Source organism: Cottoperca gobio, chromosome 1 (genome assembly GCF_900634415.1).
Source record: "Cottoperca gobio chromosome 1, fCotGob3.1, whole genome shotgun sequence".
Lineage (NCBI taxonomy): Eukaryota > Metazoa > Chordata > Actinopteri > Perciformes > Bovichtidae > Cottoperca > Cottoperca gobio.
Genome location: NC_041355.1, coordinates 26,950,135 through 26,974,508, shown reverse-complemented (window position 1 = coordinate 26,974,508; position 24,374 = coordinate 26,950,135). Strand labels below are relative to the sequence as shown.

General features: G+C 40.7%; 1 protein-coding gene across 4 annotated transcripts in view; it reads left to right on the top strand.

Annotated features, from left to right (window-relative positions):
• Window positions 1-24,019, top strand: part of LOC115011225 (glycine receptor subunit beta-like) — a 78,361-nt gene extending 54,342 nt beyond the window's left edge. For all 4 annotated transcript variants that reach the window (XM_029436293.1, XM_029436283.1, XM_029436310.1 and 1 more), the window contains 7 exons: window positions 1,726-1,952; window positions 3,361-3,443; window positions 5,100-5,237; window positions 7,539-7,691; window positions 21,407-21,555; window positions 22,137-22,295; window positions 22,857-24,019. In XM_029436293.1, coding sequence (XP_029292153.1) covers window positions 1,726-1,952; window positions 3,361-3,443; window positions 5,100-5,237; window positions 7,539-7,691; window positions 21,407-21,555; window positions 22,137-22,295; window positions 22,857-23,150 — 1,203 coding nt within the window. In that variant the 3' untranslated portion in view covers window positions 23,151-24,019. The remainder of the gene's footprint in view (window positions 1-1,725; window positions 1,953-3,360; window positions 3,444-5,099; window positions 5,238-7,538; window positions 7,692-21,406; window positions 21,556-22,136; window positions 22,296-22,856) is intronic.
• Window positions 24,020-24,374: the final 355 nt, after the last annotated feature.

The window sequence follows — 24,374 nt, the reverse complement described above, 5'->3', positions numbered from 1 at the left end:
GCTGGCTTTTGAACTTTGCGCTGATAACAATCTGGATGGTCCTTTTCCTTTTTAGCCCAGAGGACACAACGTCCATGATTTCCAAAAACAATTTTAAATGTGGACTCATCAGACCACAGCACTCTTTTCCACTTTTTGTCAGTCCATCTCAGATGAGCTCGGGCCCAGAGAAGCCGGCGGCATTTCTGGGTGTTGTTGATATATGGCTTTTGCTTTATATGGTAGTTTGAACTTGCACTTGTAAATGTAGCAACAAACTGTGTTAACTGACAATGATTTGCCGAAGTGTTCCTGAGCCCACGTGGTAATATCCTTTACAGAATGATGTCGGTTTTTAATGCAGTGCCGCCTGAAGGATCGAAGGTCACAGGCATTCAATGTTGGTTTTCGGTCTTGCCGCTTACATGCAGAGATTTCTCCGGATTCTCTGAATCTTCTGATAATATTATGGACTGTAGATAATACAATTCCTTGCAATTGTATGTTGAGAAATGTTGTTCTTAAACTGTTGGCCTATTTCCTCATGCAGCTGTTCATGGGGTGAACCCCGCCCCATCTTTGCTTGTGAACGACTGAGCCTTTCGGGGATGCTCCTTTTATACCCAATCACCTGTTTTCAATTAACCTGTTCACCTGTGGAATGTTCCAAAGAGGTGTCTTTTGTTGCCCCGGTCCCAGCTTTTTTGGAATGCATCAAATTCAAAATGAGTGAATATTTGCAAAAAACAAAGTTTATCAGTTTGAACATTAAATATCTTGTCTTTGCAGTGTGTTCAATTGAATATATGTCGAAAAGGATTTGCAAATCATTGTATTCTGTTTTTATTTACGTTTTACACAACGTCCCAACTTCATTGGAATTGGGGTTTGTATTTACAGTATGCTATAAGGCTCATGGCCACCCGAATAAAAGGCCACTTTCACCCTGGGCCTCTCCAAGACACCCCTAGATCCGGTCTTGAGTAGCGCACTGCCACGGAGGAAATGTAAGGAAATGTAACTGATAGCCGATGACCAGCCAGCAATGGTTTTATCCTCCTCTGCCCAGAATCATTACTTTACAAGACGCCTCTTTTTCGTCCCGTTTCTACCTTTTAGTAATTATTCATAACATGCAGTCCATCTGCAGTCTAATACTAATGCTTATAATCTGTTATTTCTTTGTGAGGTCTTTGTTACAAAAAAGAACATTATATAAACATCAAAAGCATTAACGTGAGGCACAAACCTCTGTCAGCCAGGCAGTCAATATGAGTTCTCTATGTGGGACCTGATGACTCACAGATGATGCGGGATGACATTCAATAAAATTGTCTAATCAATAAGTTACCTGTCAGTCTGTATAACTTCATGTTTACTCCTCTTGGTTTGTTTGTAAAAAGTCAGGAAACAGGCAGAACTAAAATTCAATAAGGTATCTTTTTTTCCCTTGGTCCAGTCCAAATGAACCAAACTACAGATGTAATTACAGACAGTGTCTAGAACAGCTTTTGGTAGATACCTTAAAGGTATGTTAAATAATGTGTTTTCATAATGTTGGTGAACTGAGCCTTTAACACTGGTAAAAACAACAACATGGTAATATCAATATTAATAATATTAGCAGTGTAGTAATGGGGCTAAGGAATAGCAGTAGCTCGACAAGTAGTAGTTCGACAAGTAGTAGAAGAATTAGCAAGACCAGCAGTTGACGTGGAGACAATTATTGTTTTTCTCTCTCTACAGGACTACAGAGTGAATATATTTCTTCGTCAGAGATGGAATGACCCTCGTCTACGACTTCCTACCGACTTTAAAAGCGATTCACTAACTATTGACCCCAACATGTTCCAGTGTTTATGGAAACCAGACCTTTTCTTTGCCAATGAGAAAAATGCAAACTTCCATGATGTCACACAGGACAACATTCTGCTCTTCATCTTCAGGAACGGAGATGTCTTAATCAGTATGAGGTATGCACGCACATTTTGAATCTTTTTTATCAATCACGGATCCATTACCTACTAATAGCAATCACTCCTAGAGACAGAACCGCTGATTTTGCAGTCAATCACTGGTATCTTTCTGAATTACTATATTTCCATGTCACTGGGTCCACAACTTCGGTCCAGAATAAAATATCTCAACAACTATTGTATGGATTGCCATGAAATTTGACATTTGCATTTGACCAAATACCTTCAAAATGACACAATCATTTTAGATTGGGAACAACATTTTACCTTCTTAACATCAGCATGAAACACTGTCATTGTAAACCTTTTAGCATGTTGACGAAATTCAGAGAATACCTTTGATTGAGGGGTTGCCTCAACATGGAGACGTCTGAGCTAGCGGCCAGTAGCTAACGTTTCCACGACAACGCTGTGGGTCGGGGAAGCTTTCTCAGGTGACTTCTCTGACCAGCTTTCCATAAGTGCCGGCTACTGGTCAAACAGCCGACTAATGTGTGTGTGCGTGTGCGTGTGTGTCTGTACGATCCGTGTAATTTTACGTTAATTTGTTTATTGGACTAATTCCAAAGTGGCAGAAACAAGAAAATGACCCGCATATTTGTCTTGTTTTCCCGGGAGCGGGGTGGCCAGGAGAGCCCACCAGGGAGAAGAGAAGTCGACAGAACCGCCTCTATCAGACGAAACCCCAGTAAGCGGGTGAAGAGACTTGAGTTCCGGTAGTCACAGCTGGCTGGTGGATCTGTATAACAGTAGCAACACAATGTTTGCAGTTCCCCTGGATTAGACCATCAGTGCTGTGACTGAACTCGAGCTAACTACTAACTGATGCTAGACTGTTTCCCAGGGCTGCACACAGCTCTATACTCAGAGAAACAGCCTCCTAGCAGCTGTGAGGAAAAGGCTAGGGGGCAGACCATTTTCACGTTTCTGCCACTTTGAATGTAATCCAATAAACAATCTATAAAACAGACATGGACCGTACACAGACAATAGCTGTATAGCCAGTTGGAGCAGCTCTATTTTTTCTCCCTCTGTACTGAGGGCAGACTGGAGCTACACTGACTCACTATCACCTCTAGAGGAACAAGTGGTATTACAGAATGTACGGAGCGCAGCTAGCTGTTAGCATGCTAACTTCAGTAGATATCTCTGTAACACATAGACGTCTTTGACATAACGTCAGCACTGTTACGTCTTCACATTTTGCTGATAATGTTGGTTCATTGTTTTATGTTTTCAGTTTAAATCCTAGAATATATTTACACATTGTACCTTTTAAACAGAGTAAAGTGAAATTCAATAAGGTTTTTTTTTCTCCTGATGAACTATGTGTGTGTGTGTGTGTGTGTGTCTGTGTGTGTGTGTGTGTGTGTGTGTGTGTGTGTGTGTGTGTGTGTGTGTGTAGGCTGTCAGTGACACTGTCTTGTCCCTTGGATCTTACACTCTTCCCAATGGACACACAGCGGTGTAAGATGCAGCTGGAGAGCTGTGAGTACACACACACACACACACACACACACACACATAATTTGGATAATTACAAACAGTGAAACAGCAAGTATTAAAGTCAATGGTTAATTGTAGTATAGTAGTAATAGTCAGAATACAGTACATTTGATCACCTTAAAGCTGAGCAAAAATAGAAACCTGGTTGCTGTAATCCTCCAACAAATGAGTAATTCAGTGTTTCTCTGCACATGGGATTTTGTTTCATGAACAGTGCATTCATCTGAAAAATAGGACAATATGCAGGGGTTACAGTAGTCTCTAATTTAACTTTGTGTCTTTGCTGCTGCAGGGCACATTGTACCTTGCATTAAAGCTGCAAAGTGTGTGTGTGAGAAGGCAACAGATTGAGGGCAACAGATTGTCAGCATAGTACCAGCGATGGTACTATGTTGTCAAATTGCCAGAATATGCGGACCCACTTGTAAAACATTGCTCCATAGTAGTTCTAGTGGTCAACAACTCCACAGGGTACCTGTAAGTTACTGGCCATAAAAACATAACAATCAGAAAAATAGATGAGGGGAACTGCAGTTTTGGGTGACCTCATGGATCTGTCAGTATAAGCAACCCCTCTGACATCACGTCAACCTCTTATACAGTATTAACATAAAAATATTTAGTAATGCAGCTTTATTGTGTTTGAGCCACACTTAGGAAATTGTGAATTCAGTTAAATAGGATTTTTGCTTAGTGCAGTTTCTAAATCATTAGGTGGGATTGAACAGCATTCGGAAATCAATGAGTAACAGTGAGGCATGGCTGACAAGGGGTGACATTAGCTCAGTCCATAGGGTATTGGCTTGGAGACGACAGTTTAAGTCTGGATAGGTACCTGTAGAGGTGCCAGTTTGCCTCCTGGGCACTGCCTAGGTGCCACCACACCCAATAGTTTAAATTGACATGCATGTGCATGACGAATAAACTGTTAATTTGATTTAAATTCTCCATTTCCATTAGATGCTGCAAACATCATAGCCGAAACAACAAATAAATCTGACTGCATTTTCTGTTTTATTTAGTATACATTGGAATACATAGAATTTAGTCTATCAACTTGCACCAAATTTGAATGTTATCAGCCTATTAAATAGGCGTTATCAGTGGTTATCTGCCTTATAGATGTAGGTCAGAAGGGGCTTGCCACACATACTAGGTTGTATCATTTATTTACACCTACAACATTGTAAAAGTAAAAGTGAAACTTAAAAACAATATGTAAACTGAATGAAACATAACATTTTGAACACAGGCCCCTTCTTACACCGATAACACCTATTTAATGGGCTGATAACATTCTAAGTGAGTGCAACTTCTGTGTACTCACTCTTCTTCAGAAATTAAATGTAATTAGTGCAACATTCAAGGCATATTTATATTTTTCCATAATAATAATAATAATAATAATTGTTCCATATATAATAATAACCTCACTCAGCTGTGCTCAACTGGCTTTCCCGTTTACTGTTAGCATTTAAGCTTGTGCAGCAATCCAATCATGAAATGGCTTTTCACAAAGACAGTAATACAGACTTTAACAATTGCGTTTCAAATATCAATGATGACGTGGTAATTTTGGAGGACTTCATGAAGGGTGCTTAGTTGAATTGGCGTGCCCATTTCCCTTTTATGTTTTAGTTGGCTATACCACCAGTGATCTTGTGTTCATGTGGCAGTCTGACCCAGTTCAGATGGATGAGATTGCTCTCCCTCAGTTCGACATCAAACAAGAGGACATAAAATATGGAAACTGCACAAAGTACTACCAAGGAACAGGTTAGTATTTATTAATTATACAATTATAAGTAAAGCCTTAACACTACCACTACCATAAGCATGAATGTAGCAAATAAGCAAGTTACAACTACCACCACAAATTAAACAGTTAACTATTTTACTTCATGTGATATATACAATTTTACAAAGATACTTTTTTACTTATTAATATAGTAATGTTCCATTGTAATGTAATCAACCATAGTATAAGAAAGAAAATCAGTCATTAAAAGTCAATAGTTATTGTATGTACATTTAATATTCAGTTACCTGTTTTGTTGATACCATAATATGATATTAGATCAAATGTTATATTACTAGAAGGTAAATCAAAAATCTAAAGTATATTGATTGTATATATATATATATATATATATAAATATATAAATATAAATATAAATATAAATATAAATATATATATATGGCTAAGATTAGCTCAAATGACATTATACTCAAAAACTGTTTTCTATTCTCTATCCTAATTGCTACTGACTCAGTGGGTAGTAGAGAGGTTATTCTTGTACAGGGGTGGCTGTGGCTCAGGAGGTCAACATGTCAAAGGGTCCTTGGGCATGATAATGAACCCCAAATTGCTCCCAATGGCATGGCCAATGGTGTGTGTGAACACTCACCCCATGTGGCACAATGTATGGTAGCCTCTGACTCTGTATGAATGTGTGTGAATGGGTGACCTGTGTTGTAAAGCACTTTGAGTAGTGGCAAAGATTGGAAAAGTGCTATATATAAATGCAGTCTATTTACAATTTACAGACTCCATCATCTAACAGTTTAGCTTTTGGCTAATTCACCAAAGGCTCTTTCTCAGAACCCAAAGTCTGCTGCACCTACCAACCACACAAGTATGCCGTTATGTGAATTTTGTCATGGTTCGGTGAAGGTGAGGACCCAATTGCAGGACGCAGATGATGATTTGACAAAAAAAAATACAATAATCCGTCCATCCATCCATCGTCTACCGCTTATCCGGGATCGAGTCGCGGGGGCAGCAGCTCCAGTAAGGAACCCCAATCTTCCCTTCTCTGGGCCACATCCTCCAGCTCCGACTGGGGGATCCTGAGGCGTTCCCAGGCCAGTGAGGAGATATAATCTCTCCACCGAGTCCTGGGTCTTCCCCGGGGTCTCCTCCCAGCTGGACGTGCCTGGAACACCTCCCTAGGGAGGCGCCCAGGTGGCATCCTTACTAGATGCCCGAACCACCTCAACTGGCTTTGCCTTCTGGCTCAGCTCTCTTTTCGTCCCAACGGTGCGGTAAAGTGACTGTAATACCGCCCCCGCTGCTCCGATTCTTCGGCCAATCTCTCGCTCCATCGTCCCCTCACTCGTGAACAAGACCCCGAGGTACTTGAACTCCTTCACTTGGGGTAATGGCTCATTCCCTACCCGGAGTAGACAATCATATATTCCCTAATAATTAGAATTGTGTGTGTTAATGCAAATAACCACTATAATTGACAATAACAAAGTAAAATAATAACATTTAGGATTTTTGACGGATTACACTGACTTCGGGACAGTTGAAATTATATTTTTTTTATGTTGGCGAAACAACTCAGGTGAAGTTAGTCTGGAGCCTTGAATGAGAGGCCTAATTTGAAAAATGTTGTCACATTGTCCATCATTCTTAAAGGCTTGCCTGGGCAAAATTTCAAAGATGTTTTTCTATAAATTATTTAAAAGCTCCAAATCTATATAAGACTAAATAAATAGGAAAAAATTGCTTTTTATTATCTCTGACTGTGCTGACTAAGTAACGACAGGCAAAACACATAATTTATGAAATATTACAAAATCAGGAGGTTGCCCCCCGAAATATTGCTTGATTGCTGAGATCTTGTTCTTTAAACATATAAGTTTAGATTTCTTAACATTTATTATTTATAATCAGTGTTCTGTGACCTACTTAGATGTACCAATTTGATCCAACATAACATAATCACAGTCGGGAAAAAATGTGATGCTCCGGCCCTATCACATCCCAAAAGCTAGGGGACCATAGCGTTTTAGTGTAACTTTTGTGCATTATTAAGCTTCCTTCCCATCAAGCTAGCATGACATGGTTTTCTACAGCACACCGAAAAGCCATCAAATTTTTAAGAGACTTTTGTTTTAGGTCAACTGTCTCCAACTTTTTTACTGTGAATTATGCTTCTAAGTCCCCTGGGTTGCCTCATCAACAGAAAAAAAGCCTAATTGTTCAATGAAAACAAAGTTGGCTAAATCCATTACAAATATAAAATACAAAATAGTTGTTTGCATTACTCCTTCTCTGTCTGTTTCTAGGATACTACACCTGCATTGAAGTGATTTTTACACTGCGTCGGCAGGCTGGTTTCTACTTGATGGGAGTTTATGCTCCAACTCTGTTGATAGTCGTTTTGTCCTGGTTATCATTCTGGATCAACCCTGATGCCTCAGCTGCAAGGGTGCCATTGGGTGAGTACAACAAATATACAATGTACATGCTGTATTTGCATCAATTTACATTCACGTATGCAATATTTGACTTCCAATGGTGTGCCACAGGGTATGAAAGCTGAGCTGCGGTGTCAGCCATACAATTCCCTTTATTCCTTCAAATTGATTTGATGTACATCAACATAATAATGGAAAGGGACAAAAATAGGAATTGAGGATACGGGTTACGTAAGCAACCGAGAAAAAAGTTGCAGCTTGCTTCTTAATGGATGGAGTCCAGAAACTTTGGCCCCATGTTCAAATGGCGGGTGAAGTCATGACTACAGAAATGGCAGTGCTCCAGGCCGAACTAAAAGGAGATGTCTCAGATTTCCTCACGTCCAACCTACATCATCCATCTTTTGGTTTGGTTTCTATACCTTTTTCTTCTGGGGAGATATAGCCTAAATATATGGTTTTGAAATCTAATGTTATATGTGTGTGTTAAAGATGGTCTGTATTGCCTTATGTTATGGCATTCCCAAAAACAATTATTGTGGTTTGCAATTTGACATCCTACATTTCTCCAACACTGTTGGAGAATTACCATTATCATAATGTGCCTTCACATGTGGAGGTAACATAAGCTTGAGTTCCTTTTATAAACTCTGTACTATTCTGTTGTAAAGCCACCGCTTGGTGATTTGTTAGTTTTTAGACTATTAATTGCCTCATTTAATTTTTATTTTTACAAATAGAAGAGTATTTTTATCTTCACTCATAACTGTTCATTCTAAGGCCTCCAAAATAGATTCAATCTGGTCCTCTTAATCCTCCAGTCTTCTAGAGCATTACATAATTATGTAAATATAGATCCGTTCTAATAGTATGTTTGCATAGTGAATAACCATCCCTTTTTTCAATATCTTGCGTATAAAAAAATATTCATTTTGTTTCTAATTTTCTTTATTTGTTGTATCTTTTAATCTTGGCCCTGTGCATGACACCCCTGCAGCAGCTTCAACTGATTTTTCAAGTCAAGTAATTTTCTTTGACGTAGCTTTTTCTATTAAAGTGAGAACAGTGCTATGATTTTACCTCTTAGGAAAGTCTTTACTTCATCCCATATCATTTTATTTTATGTACATTTCAATTTCATTACTCATTTGCTTTTTAAAAGAGGTTTCATTAAGGAGGCTTAAATTTAATCTCCATGTTGTATTTCTTTACCATGCTTGTTGATTCATACGCTCAACTGGATCCTCTGGTAGGGGCACAACCTTAACTGGGATGCTTCTGTTCATATTCTTTAATGGCCTCGTTGATCGTGTGGTAGAGTCACGTCCTGTCCTTGTAGATGACACGTAGTCTGGCTGGGTAAAGAGTCTGAAAACAAATCCTCCTTTCCTTTAACAATCGTTTCAAATCATTGTATTCTTTTCTCTTACTCAGTACCACAGCCTGGTAATTACGGTCAAAGTGAATTAACTTAGACAAATCTCCTTCTTTTCACAAGCTTTATGTAGGACTTCCTCTTTTGTTTCTTACCAGTGGAATTTAACCACGATCGATCTGGGCTTGCTTATAACTGTGGGTTTTGGGTATAGCGCTCTGTGTGCTCTCTCAATATGAATCTCTGTAGTCGGGGGATTGTCCAGTTTGTCTCTGAGAAGTATCTCCACAAAAGTTATCACTGAACTTCCTTCTTTGTTTTCTTTTTGAGTTTGGGCTTTTAGCATGTTTGTCATCACTTGCTCTATTGTCGCAGTCTGGTTTCTACTGCGTCAATTCGGTTTTCTGCTTCCCAGATTCTCTGGTTTGTCAAGACAAAACAGAGAATCTATACACAAGCTCAACAAGTTGGCAGTTGTTCTCTTTTCAAAAGCCTAAAATCCCCTGTAGAATCCGCTCCATGTTGACCTCAGCCTTTTTACGTTGCATTTCTGCCATTCGCCATCTTTCCCGTGAGCATTGGGTTCTGCACCTTGTGATTCTCGTGAGTCAGTATGGTATAGTCCTCTTGAGTTGTTCTTGCTCTTTTCTCTCATCTCCATCATTGTCCTTCTGTTGCAGATGATTGCATTCTGGGCTGCCGTCGGTTTCTTTCCTGTAGAATGCAGCCTTCCTGTTTTTTGCAATTTGCCGTAAAACAGGAAGTTGTTGTAACGTCAGCCTACATTGTCCAATTTAATCCGAATTTCTACATGCCAATATTGACTCATAGTGATAGTGTTGCCACCTACTGGCAACAGGAAGTTACAGGCCGTGTCCCTAGTGTTTACCCTTTCCATGTTTTCCCTGTCTCTGTGTGTGTGTGTGTGTGTGTGTGTGTGTGTGTGTATCTGTCTTTGAAGCGAAAACATTTACCAATAATTGGTCTGGGTCTGCTATGTTGTTGGAATTGGCCGTCTCTGTGAACCCAGTCAATCTCCATGTGTGTGCATGGTTCATGCCTCAGCCCTATCCAGCCCAAACACTGAGCGTGTCTGCTCTATTAGCCTACAAATAATAAAAATAACATATAATTATAATAATTGTTAAAATATTCAAATATAGACTAGAAATACGATATTTAAACTTTCTCGGCCCTACACTGACTCACAGCGGAGTTGCCAGTTTTGGCGGTCTATCCAGCACTACAATTGCAAATGTGCTCTTAATCGGTTAGATACATGGTGGGTTAGTATATAAAAATATATATATTATAATAAGCTTGCTTATGAATATGGACATTTGCTAAAAAATTATTTATATCGCTAAATTTGAGCATTTAAATTGGAGGATACTACAACCAACCTGGCACTTCATACTTGTGTTCACTTCAACTTGTTTCACCATTTCATGCTAGTTAGCATGTGTTTCTACGGAAGTAAAATGGATCAATGTCTTACTAAAATAATTTGCACACCAGGTGGACAGAAGCAAAGCGTGACAGATGAGGAAAATTAAGATTTGGCTTTGGAGCATCCAACAACCGCAAATCAAGAGGAAGATGCTGCAGATGGGGTTTGTGGACAGACAACAGGTGCTCCCGTTAAAAAAAGAAAAGGTACGAGACACACAAGACGAGCATAGGAAATTTGAAGAAAAGTTAACAGAGGAATTTTAATTTGTCCTCCACGAGTCGAACCCTTTGTGCTTAATATGCATACAAACCCGCTCTGGTTTCAAGAGAAGTAACTTGGAGTGGCATTTCCAAACGACGCAACCAAAATTCAAAGAATTTTACGCACCTCAAAGTGAAATTAGGAAAAAAGAAATAGAGCAGCTTTCTTCTTCTCTTTCTGGACAACAAAGGCTCATACACAGGACAACTCGTACAGCTGAACGATTAACTGAGGCATCTTTTGAGATTGCATGGATTTTGAAACCTTCTCAGACTCAGAAATTGTGAAAGACTGCTTTTTGGCTTCAGCAGAAATAGTGTTTGCAGAGTTTGACAACAAAGACGCTATTGTAAAGCAAATTAAAGGATTACAATTGTCCGATTCCACCATAATGAGGTGGATTGAAAACCTCGGCAAAGAGTTACCAGCTACGTGCAGATGTGTCAGCAGCACCATGTTTCAGCATCGCGGTGGATGAAAGCACTGATGTGACAGATGTTCAGTTACATTTTTGGGCGAGGTTTTCAAAATGAAATGCTGTGCTTACTTCCACTTGTTGGCCAAACGAGAGGTGAGAACATTCTGAATGCACTTCTGGCATTTTTTGATGAGAAAAATCTCAGTTGTTCAGGTCTAGCAAGTGTGTACACGGATGGCGCCCCTAATATGCGAGGAAAACAAAAGGGGCTTGTTGGGCTCATGGAAAAAAAGAGAAGAAATTACCAATTTTATCAATTTCTATTGCATCAATCTCAGAAATAATACGTTCCAAAACGTGATGCAGACAGTTGTCCATGTGGTAAATTTGATCGTCTCCAGAGCGCTGAACCACAGACAGTTCCGACAGTTCATTGAGGAATATGACACAGAGTATGGTGATTTAATGATGCACAGTGTGGTTGCATCGCGGAAAAAGTGCTTGAACGGTTTCTGAGCCTTCTCCCTGAGATTCGCACTTTGTGGATATTTTGGAAGAGCTGAGGAGGGAATTTGAATCCAGATTTAGTGACGTGAATGAGCACAAGGAGATTTTCAACTTTCATGTGGATGTGTCAGCTCTTACTCAAACTATCACTCTACTCTGCCCTACTAGTCGTGCTGCTGCAGAAAGTGAATAGGTAGAATTGCCTGAAGTGAAAAGTGTCTGAAGAAGATTTTCCCACTTTTCAAAGTGGCTTCAGCCACTTGTGGAAAAAGTGATGTCCTTTGTTAGCACATAAACTTGTGAGTCAACATTCTCAACCATGAACTCTATAAAGAGGAAACCAAGAAACCACTTTACCAATCTTGAACACTCTTGAACACTTCACAAGGATTGCTACAACAAACTACAAATATGACATTAAGAAAGTCAAGGAGATGCATGCATGCTTCCGCTCATACCATTATTAAGGTAATCCTCTTTTAATGAATGTATTGGTTGGCTGCATTGCATATTGTATGTTCTGGGTGGGATGACAGATTAATAAACAGACATGCTTTTTATGACTGCATGTAGCTTTTCATACTTTGTGGTAAAGGTGGCTCTCCTATTGATTATTGTCCTAATAGTGAAGATCGCTGTCTTAGGGGGAAAAAGAGGTGCTTTGTATAATCAAAAACATTCAAATCACACTTGAAACGTGAACATTGATATCTAATCTGGGTCTTGTTCACGGCTGTGGCAAATTGGCTCTATAGTGCCCCCTAACACTATTCAAAGTTAAAGCTCCCACCTTTAACTTTCAAGTAGATGGATGAAATTTGGTAAGTATAAGTATCGTGGGAACCGCAAAGGGGTGAGAACCTTTTTGAGGTTTTACCGGTTTGTTCTTTTTATTTGTTGTCTTATGCCGCGGCTCAAATTCCCATGAGCTGGAAAGAGATAGAAACATTCAACCTGAAATGATGTGCATTGGGTTCCCAAGAAATATGAATGCAATCAGCCACATGGCGCCGCTCTTACTAACATTTAAAAACGCAGTTTTGGAAAGGCCACGCCTCTCACATAGTAATTCCAATTAACTTGAAATTTGACACATACAGTGTATCCAGCTACAGGTGTTCTACAAAAAAGCCTCAAGAACCACTAATGTCTGCCACACTAGATTTTTGCATAATGTGAAAAATAGTTAAATGACTTTAGAAATATGGACTCTATCAATACCAAATTTGGTGTAAAGCATTTAAAAAGTGGGATACACATTTCTATTATAATTGAGCAATATCTGGCAAAAAACATGGCCACTTAATCAAAATGTTAATAAATTAATTAATCCAAACATCTTTGCAAGAGAAAATTCCCATAACTCGTTGAAAATGTGTTCAATCAACATACATTTTGTCATGGTCTTATCTGTGTCCCTAGTGTTAACCTGTCCATGTTTTGCCTGTCTCTGTGTATATGCGTGTGTGTATGTGGTATGGGCGTCGCCTAAACTTCAGCAGCTGACCACACTCAATTTATCAGCTCCAATCTGCTCACCTGTCTACAATCATCTCATCCCAGCACAATTTAACTACCCTGGGTTTCCAGCCACTCATTGCCAGATTGTTGTTTCATCTACCCAGGTAAACTAGACAATCGCTGGAGAGCTTGGCAGGAAAACACAGAACAATCTGGCAGGGAACAAGTTGGAGTGAACTGGTATATATCCTCGCGAGATTAATGAGGGAATGAGTAGCAGGTGAGGAGATGGGCTGGGGAAACCAGGTGAGGGGAATGAGTTGATTGCAGGTAGTGAGGGTGAAACAGGATCGGAAATGATAAGAGAATTAATGACAAGGTAAGACAAAATGAAAACAAACTAATAGTGGGTGGAACGCGTGACACTGTTCCCCGGGTCTGTGTTCAGCGCCTGGGTCTTCCCTGGATGTATCCGTAATACATTTTGGTGGATACGTTCACTCTCTCTTGGGGCATTTTGATCTCGAGCCATAGGGGGCGCTGCAAATACCACAAATTGGTCAAATGTATTACTGATGTGAAGGATCTGCAACTCCAAACACAATGTACTTTCACCTCAAAACTGTACTCATCTGAAGTACATTTATTAACTGTAATCTTCTCCATATACAGTGGAACTGTTCGGAAAGTTGCTGTAACATCAATTGCTAAGCGCAGCAGCGCTAGTTATACCGGCAAAACCCCCTGTCTTCCTGGGCAAGATCTCTGTCCGTCCGACGCCGTTAGTCTGGTTTCCATGCTTTGCAGACATATATTGAGGCATGTAGAGGTGGAGCGGATGTTTATTCTTCTGCTGTGGCCAACAGTTCTTGGGCCCCGGGTACGGGTTAACAGGTTCTCTGATGTGAAGGAGGAGATCATCTCTTTCTTTGAATGTGAGAACTGAAGACACTGATTACTTTCCCCCCCCTCCATGTTGCGCTCTTGTTCACCACACTGCTGGTCTGTGTCTCATCTCTGACTCACTTTTCCTTATCATAAATGCTTTCCAGTCTATTTTGCCCTTTTACCCTTCATTCTTTTGTATTTTGCCATTGTATCTTTATATTTTATTTATCTAATTTATGCATCTGATGCTTGAAAACACCAGAAGTTGTTTCCACAACTCATCACCATGTTTCTCACATTTCGTACATCCCATCAATTTAGGCTTATCAGTCAAGGCTTGCTACCACTGCAGTTACTCTGCACTTTGCAGTAAACTGACTATTGATGCGTCCAATGGACGCACCCTATTGTTTTCTCTTATAATGCTACATTATGAACAACAAATCAATGTTAAAATTGTCAGAGGAGAGCCGGTGTTCTATTCAGTAAATGTTTATTGTATTAATGTATTGGGCGAAGGTAAATTATAACCTTATCGTGATGTGTTTAGATGTATTCTTGTAAAACATATTTTTTTGGAGAGAAACTTTAATAAATAAATTTTTCACAGCAATAAAAAATAGATACTAGAGAAGGCATTATGGCCAATTTAAATTTCTAACAAACATACAAAATATTATTAAGGAGTGTATATTGAGGTACATGGAATTTATTGTTTTCTTTTAGTTTTTTACCATGGTATAGAATTGGTATCGAGAATCGTGTTTCACTGATAATAATAATAATAATAATAATAATAATAATAAAAAATGTAATTTATATAGCGCTTTTCGAGACCTCAACGCCGCTTTACAATAGTAGGGGAGGTGGGGTTGAGGGGTTGGGACGAGAGAAGAAAAAAGGGAAAGAAAATAATAATACGGTTAACCGGGGGCTAGCAAATGACAGTTGAGAAGAGGTGCGTCTTGAGGCGGGACTGAAATATAGTGAGGGACTGAGAGTTACGGATGTCTTGGGGGAGGAAATTCCAGAGCCTGGGTGCTTCCCTGGAGAAGGCTCTGTCTCGAAAGCTGCGCAGGTTGGATTTGGGGGTGGAATGGAGACCAGCTGAGGTGGAGCTGAGGGACTGCGGGGGTTGGTAGGGGGAGATGAGGTCAATGAGATAGGAGGGGGCTAGGTGGTAGAGGGCTTTGTAAGTGAGGACCAGGAGTTTGTAGTTGATTCGGAGAGAGACAAGTAGCCAGTGGAGATCTTTGAGGACTGGGGTGATGTGGTGCCAAGATTTGGTGTTTGAGAGGAGTCGGGCGGCGGAGTTCTGGACCAGTTAGAGTCTATTGATGGAGCTTGCGGTGATGCCATATAGTAATATAGTAGTAAGTTACAGTAGTGAAGGCGGGAGGAAATTAAGGCGTGAATCAGTCTTTCAGCTGCTGGGCGGGTGAGAGACGATCAGATTTTTGTGATATTGCAGAGGTGGTAAAAGGAAGTATTGACAATATGGTGGATATGGGGCTCAAGGGAGAGGGTGGGGTCGAAGATCACACCAAGGTTGCGTGCCTGAGGGGAGGGGTAAACAGTGGTGCCATCAATGGTGAGTTCAGGTTGGAGGTTTTACTGAGTGTGGATTTGGAGCCGATGAGTTCAGTTTTGTTGATTTTAATCCTTTAACACCTAAGCCTAAAAAGCCTCAACATTTCCGTCTGGACTTTTTTTGCTATATTACTATAAATAGTTATTTCAACATCTGGCAGTTATTTACAATGAATTGCATGTTATGAGAGTGTAATAACAGCTTAAAATGAAGAGAAACACAAAAGCGGAATTTGAGTTTAGTGAACAAAAAAAACTGCAATTGCACATGAATGAGATTTGGCATGTTACATTTGAAGTTTGAAATGTATACAACTATTTTCAGTAAAGGTTTTTAGTCTTTTACTCTTAAATCTGCAAAAACAGGCCATAAAATGGAAAATATGTACAGGCGTTTTTTCCCCACACAGGGTAATTCTCTCCTCTCTGACAGTCTCTTCACATACAAAGGTCTTGGTGGTACTGTCAGTGACAGTTCCTGTCTGCCTGCAGATACAGGCCCACATCAAAGTCCTCACACTTCCAGGCAGTGCTCCTCTTGCAGAGTTTAGAGCTTGAAGTCGATGGTGTAGCCGTTCATGACAGCAGGCACAAAAAACTTCAGCCCCCAATTTGTTGGCTTGGCCTTCATGTACTGCTTGATGTTGCGCCTGGACTTGGTACCAACCATCCTCTCGTCGACTGCAAGGTGCTGTCTTGGGTGGTAGATGGCCTTGCAGTTCATGCATATCATTTCCATGAGAGGTCTGACCAGGTGGAGGTGTCCTTTTTCTGATAGTTTTCCTCATTTTTCTCTGGGTCACCCATATGAAGATTAGATCAAATGGCCATGAACTGTCCTGTACAGTCTTGGGACTTGACAGTGGCAGGGAATGACACATGGAAAATGCTTTGCTTACACCAAAAGTTGCTCATCTTCTGCAGGTCCAAAACTGACTTGTACAGCAACATGCCTATGAACTTCTTCATTTATGGCCAGCAGCTCCAGTAAGGAACCCCAATCTTCCCTTCTCCGGGCCACATCTCCAGCTCCGACTGGGGGATCCTGAGGCGTTCCCAGGCCAGTGAGGAGATATAATCTCTCCACCGAGTCCTGGGTCTTCCCCGGGGTCTCCTCCCAGCTGGACGTGCCTGGAACGCCTCCCTAGGGAGGCGCCCAGGTGGCATCCTTACTAGATGCCCGAACCACCTCAACTGGCTCCTTTCAACGTAAAGGAGCAGTGGCTCTACTCCAAGTCTCTCACGGATGGCTGAGCTTCTCACCCTATCTCTAAGGGAGACGCCAGCCACCTGTCTGAGAAAACCCATTTCGGCCGCTTGTACCCGTGATCTCGTTCTTTCGGTCATGACCCAGCCTTCATGACCATAGGTGAGGGTAGGAACGAAGATCGACCGGTATATTGAGAGCTTTGCCTTCTGGCTCAGCTCTCTTTTCGTCACAACGGTGCGGTAAAGTGACTGATGACTGATTCTCCGACCAATCTCTCGCTCCATCGTCCCCTCACTCGCGAACAAGACCCCGAGGTACTTGAACTCCTTCACTTGGGGTAATGGCTCATTACTCATCCCAACCGCTTCACACTCGGCTGCGAACCGATCCAGTGACTGTTGAAGGTCACAGACCGACGATGCCATAAGGACCACATCATCAGCAAAGAGCAGCGATAAGATCCTCAGGTCACCGAACTGCAACCCCTCTCCTCTACGCCTCGATATCCTATCCATGAAAATCACAAACAGGATTGGTGATCAAGCGCAGCCCTGGCGGAGGCCAACATTCACTGGAAACGAGTCCGACTTACTGCCGAGTATCCGGACACAACTCTCGCTTTGGGCGTACAGGGTTTGGATGGCCCTCAAAAGTGACCCCCTCACCCCATACTCCCGCAGCACCTCCCACAGTACCACCCGAGGGACCCGGTCATACGCCTTCTCCAGATCCACAAAAACACATGTAGACCGGATGGGCTAAGCCATTCAAATCAAATCAAATGTATTTGTATATCCCAATATCACAAATTATACATTTGTCTCAGTGTGCTTTACAGACTGTACAGGTTACGACACCCTCTGTCCTTAGACCCTCTCATCGCACAAGGAAAAACTTCCTAAAAGAAACCCCATAATTAAAGGGGGAAAAATGGGAGAAACCTCAGGGAGAGCAACTGAGGAGGGATCCCTCTCCCAGGACGGACAGACGTGCAATAGATGTCGTATGTACAGGATAAACAACATAGTACAACATTTAACAGAAAATTATGTTGTGTTGAAAAAGAGAAAGTTTGGATGAATCCAGGAAAATGTCAAAAAGGCTTCCCGGTGTCCAGCAGGACCAGGGCAGCAGGCACAGCCACGATTCCTGATCCTGACGTAAACTTTATCAGTGGCAACCTGCCACATGAGAAACAGAAACTGAGTTAGTAACATACATTTACATACATGCATACAGATAGAGAGGGAGGGGAGGAGAGAGGAAGAGAAGGAAGAGAGCAGGGAGGTGTCCCCCGGCAGTCTAAGCCTATAGTGGCTAGGGGCTTATCCAGGGCAAACCTGAGCCAGCCCTAACTATAAGCTTTATCAAAAAGGAAAGTCTTTAACCAGATGTCCACACGTTTGTGTCCGGTAAAAAGATTTCCAGCGTGAACATAGTCACATCGATGAAAGCCCATGAACAGGTGTTGCAATCTGTGAAATCAGCTGACCGATTTTTACATTGTGTGATCATAACTTAATATCTTGTGCGCTCATCGCGGTTCAGACACTTTGTGGTTTTAGGACTGGACTCTCAGCGTTAGATTGACACTTCATTTGACCCAATCGGATCTTCTATGGGTTTTTTATAACCTTCATGAGCCAATGAGTGTCAACTTGATAAGAAAGTGCCCACCCTCTTCTTGTGTTACAGGCTGAGCCAGGAGCAGCTCAGCCTCCCGGTGGTGCGTGCATCGTATAGACCAGGGGTCACTAACTGGCGGACCGAGGTCCGAGTCCGGACGCCGACGCCGACCTACCCGGACCTATAATCAATAAATTATTGAGGGATTTTCAATTTTGACAGGGCGCTTCTATTTTAACCGGCGCAGCTTTTCTCGTATTTACGGCACTGGTTTAGCTGTTCAGGAAACTCACAGACCAATTGCATTTGAGTTAAGCCATCCCACGTGATGCTACGCATCCAATCAAATCTGTGCATTCCAGGCGACAAACATTGTGACTGAATACAGACAGATGAGAGGCAAGTGACAGACAGAAAGACGAGTTAGCGATACAGGGAGAGAAGACGGAGAAAGGGAGATAAACACTGACTGTTCAATTGTTAAGATGTGTTGAGACTGATTATTCTAACATTGGTTGAGACTGTTAAATCAAGATGTGAAAGAGTTAAAGAAAATGGGAAACTCAAGCTGCTGCTACACTTTATTTTATTTTTCTAAAATTAAGCACTTTATTTTAAGATGCACAATCTTTAAAAAGCTATTTTATTTATTTTCTAAATTTTATTTTTAAATTAAGCCCGAGAAGAACACTGTACATATCTACTGTATTATATATCTCTGTATAGTTCAATGTTAAGTGACAATAAATATTGTCTAAATGTTTTAAAATTGTACTTTCTTTATTAGTTTTGATGTTGATACAGCTACTAGGCTACTTCAATATATATCACACTAATTCATAACGCAAGTTAGTCATTATGATGCTCCGGACCTTTGCTCGCGGAAATTTTCTCTAACTGGACCTTTTAGAAATTTAGTTGAATACCCCTGATATAGACAATGAGCGTTATATGCATCACTTCCATGGTTTGTTTTTACAAAATAAAATGTATTTTCAAAATGATATTTATTATTTATTGTTCAGAAGAAAATACAAAAAAAAAGATATTAGAATTTTTTTTGTTTATACTTCACTAACTCTGTGTGATTACTACTACCAGGGAATATGGGTATATAATAGTTATTTATAAATAAATAAAAATAATATTTTATTAATAAATATTATAATATGTACACATGCATAGTTTGTGTACGCCTGGTGTTACTCTTAGAAAAATATGTCTAATAAATTAAGTTTTTATCCCTTTTATCTGAAATTGGAACTTTTACTTCATAACACTTGGTTCCATGTTTTTATTGTGTTTTCCAGTCCATACCTACCAGCTATACCCATCTTCAGGCATCTTTTTCAACAACAAACTTCAGTGTATTTTCTTCAAATTCAGTATATTCAGGCCACTATTACTCAGTGCTATTCAATGTTTTGCAAGAACAAAAAGAGTTATCTTTTGAATGAGACCAAAATCTTGCAGCTGGTGCAAATGGTTGAAGAGCAGCTTTCAATTGACTTTGGGTATGTCGTTTGTAGGTATTTTCATGTAAATTCCTCCACCCTGTAAGAGGTTTTAAAGGTATTAAAACAAGATTATGCGTGTGATTGTATTATTTTCCTAACATCCAACATGGCTGATTTACGGGTTGGGACGTAAGCGTGACGTCACATGCACACGATCTATAGACCCCCATGTTAAAATACAGCATAAATAAAAAACATTACAGTCTGGTACAATAAACCTTTTTAGGTTAATTTCCTGCCGTCACAGGTCGCTAGACACTGTCTGCTCTGCTGTGTCACCTGGGCCTGCCTCAGCTACACTGAAGAACCACCTCTTTGCCAATTTTTGGCTTAAATGGGTTAGGCGATGTTGTCTTTGCCAAGATGGTGACAGTCGGAGACACTCATTATTCATATCCGGGCAAAATCCCCCATACACATACTATCACAAGTACAAAACAAAAGATCACTCTCTAAGAGGATATCAAAATCTAAAAACAAAACAAAGACTCTCACAATGAGGCACATGGAAAAAAACTCAACTTGACAAAACCTGACCTGATCACTTGACGAGACTCACGACACATGAACAAGTACGAACTAGCACAAGACAAGGGGCGACAGGACTATGTAAACATGAGGTGAGAGGGCACAGGTGGAAACATTCAGGGCAGACAATCACACCAAGGAAGGAAGTAAAGGGATCTGGATAGATCTGAAATTCAAGAAGTTTTTTATTTTTTTATATATATATATATTCACAACTCACTTTTCACATTGAACAGGTGCTTTTTCATTTAATAAACTCTACGCTCATGTTATTTATCTAATTTATGTTCACGTTTCAGTGTCTGCTGCGTTGCTTTGCGTATTTACATTATCTCCTCCTGACACACACACAAACACACACACACCTACAACCAGAGACAGAGCAGAGGAAAGGTACGGAGATAACTCATCCAGCCCAGTAAACCTAGGGGAAACACTGAAGTAAATTAGAAATCATTCATAACCTTTTATACAGTTAAATGCAATAGGCCTGTTGCTTCAAAATCCCACGGCACACCGGGATTTGTCTCACGACACACCAGTGTGACTCGGCCCACCGTTTGGGAACCACTGGCCTAGTGTATTGATTTGAACTGTTCAGAGTGTGACGTCTGTGATGTTTACTGTGGGGCTGTAAAGTGACCTGTCACCTCCAAATGATACCGTCGTTAATCCTGTCATCAAGAGGATTCTGAAAATCATCTTGCGACCCCCACTTTGGGAACCCCTGATCTAGTTGATGGTAAACTACATATTGACATTCACACACCAAACATATCATTGCTACTAACCCATTTGTCTTTGTCTCCCTTTTTCTTTTTCTCTAAATAGATTGAATTTGACACAAATGTCACTTTTTTGAATATAATCATTGTGGTAACGTAACATCTGTGTGTTTCTAGGTATTTTATCAGTACTCTCTCTGTCCAGTGAGAGTATGCTGTTGGCGTCAGAGCTACCAAAGGTTTCCTACGTAAAAGCCATTGACATCTGGCTCATTGCCTGTCTACTTTTTGGGTTTTCGTCACTGGTGGAATACGCTGTGGTGCAGGTCAGTTCTTACACACAAATGTACATATACAGTACATCTGTTTACCCATCACTGGGTTACACCCTACCTGGCCAGAGAGTATGGGATTATTGAAGTTTTAGGCAGGCCTCTCTCAGTGCTGCTACCTCACCCAATCATTGAGGATGTCCTGTTCTCTCCTGAAGATGGAGAGGATAATCTGGAGGGAGGGAGAGTTAAACCTGCTTATTGCGGTCAACGCAGTCTAGAGTGAACTAACTACAGTCTCACGGGTTAAGTACCTTGCTCAGGGGCAGCCCTGGTATTGAACTCACAACCTTCTGGTTTGTAAGGTGTACCACCAGACCACTTGGCTATCACCACCCTATAATTGCTATAATTACCCTCAAATCAATATCTGGTGTGACGTACAAGATATGTCCAAATTTGAGTATAGGAACAACAGTTAAAGAGGTGTGACTTTAGGGTAGAGACTCCCCCAGTTTCCAACACTTTAATCTCTCTCTCTCTCTCTCTCTCTCTCTCTCTCTCTCTCTCTCTCTCTCTCTCTCTCTCTCTCTCTCTCTCTCTCTCTCTCTCTCTCTCTCTCTCTCTCTCTCTAGGTGATGCTGAACAGTCCCAAACGGATTGAGGAGGAGAAAGCCAAAATGGCAACTAAGGAGAAAGCTCTGCAAGAGAAAGAAGCAAAGAAGTCTTCAAATAAAACCAACAACACAGTGAATGGAACTGGTGGAACACCCATACATGTGAACACTCTGCAGGTAAACACAACTCGGCATGTCATGAATGTATTTCTGTCCCTCACATTATTTGTAGTAGGCATCACATGTATCCTTGAGAATTATATTGTTATCTGAGTAAATGTAAATTACATGTAATATAAGAAAATAACCTAATAAGCTTATTTTGATTAATCTGAAGCTTGTATTTTAGTTGAAAGGTCAAAACAAGAGTAATAATAGTGCCCCAGCAATAATTGTTAATGAGGCACTATGAAGTAGAGCTTCTTATTTTTAAGCTTGTTTAAAAAAAACAATGGCTTAAGTTTTTAATTAATACAGTAATATACAGCTTGATACTAAACAAACTCTCTGCTGAGGCTTAGGAATGCAGCATCATCCTCATAAACAAAGAAATCACATAACCAAGCAGGTTTTGAATCATGTATAATAAAAGGAATAATGGCACCTCCTCTGGGGGACCACGGACTAGAAAGCTGTAAGACAAAACTTAAACCATTTGACAACTCTTTCTAAATACAGCTAATGCCATGAGTGACAATATCAAATTACTTTATTCAGTCAGTCTCTGTCTTTTACCAGGTGGTAGAAACTCGCTGTAAGAAAGTTTGCACCTCCAAGTCGGACCTTCGCTCCAATGACTTCAGCATCGTGGGATCTTTACCTCGAGACTTTGAACTTTCCAATTTTGACTGTTACGGTAAACCAGTTGAAGTGTCAGGGGCCCTCAAGTCCCAGAACAAAGCAAACAAGAAACCACCACCACCCAAACCTGTCATACCTGCTGCTGCCAAACGCGTTGACCTCTATGCAAGAGCCCTCTTTCCCTTCTCCTTCCTCTTCTTCAATGTTGTCTACTGGTCTGTCTATCTGTGAGAGAGAGAAAAGGAGTACAGGGTGAAAATAAAGTGGTTTGTAACCTGCAGTTTGTCATAATACTGATATTGAACTTATATTATTATTGAACTGAACTATATACTGTTAAAATTCAGGGCCATGTTTGCAGAGCTGCAGAGACTGATGTGGTCCTTGGGAGTAACTGTAAATCACCACAACTACAAAACCTTGGGGCTGTTGTCTTGAGTTCCCCTTAAACCCAGGCATCAAGTAGACACTGCATGTTGTCTCTGTCTGATACAGGTCATTGTGTTTAATGTAAAATAAACCCTGCTATGACGACACCAGTACCCCTATGCTGTGCATTAGAAATACCATGGGGGGAAGATTACTGGTAACAATTTATGTTAAAGGTATAGAATTTAAAAGACCCTAGATAAATGTAAGAATATACAAAGACAAAATGAATAAATATATTGTAAAGTAATTCAATAAATCATAACAAACATATGTCTATGTTATTTCATCATCTCAACAGTATACAACAAGCATACACAAATAACACAAATGAATGCATATCATATTATATAATGTTTGTGTTCGTAAATTGATGTACCGATGTTACTGTAAGTTGCTGTGTATAACCATAATATTGCCATGTAATCAGACCGTGGCATTTTGGCACACTGTCGGCTCTGTCTCGAAGAACAGCACTCCATATTTCTAAACGACAAGAGAACACTGACACCACCAGAGGAAAATTACCAACCCACTCCTGTGACTTTATGCGTCTCACAATTCCAAACAGTCAGTTACACATGTAAATGCTTGTTAAATAGTTTTTAAAAACTGTTAAGGCCACATAACAGTTGATTTTCAACCAGCTTTGAAATAAAACAATTCATTGATTTCTTATGTCCCCTTTTGATATTTTGATTCAATGATTTACTTACCTGGGAACCATCACCTTATCGTGGTGGAGAGGTTTGTGTGTCCCTATGAACCTGAGAGCTGTATTGTCTGGAGCCTAGTGCTCCTGGTAGGGTCTCCCAAGGCAAATTGGTCTCAGGTGAGGGGCCAGACTAAGAATGGTTCAAAAACAACTTCATGAAAGAAAGGGAAAGGAAAGGAGAGACCCTGCCCGGAGGAAGCCCGGGGCCTCCGTCTGGAGCCAGGCCCAGAGGGAGGGCCCGACAGCGAGCGCCTGGTGGCCGGGTTTGCCACGGAGCCCGGTCGGGCACAGCCCGAAGAAGCTACGTGGTG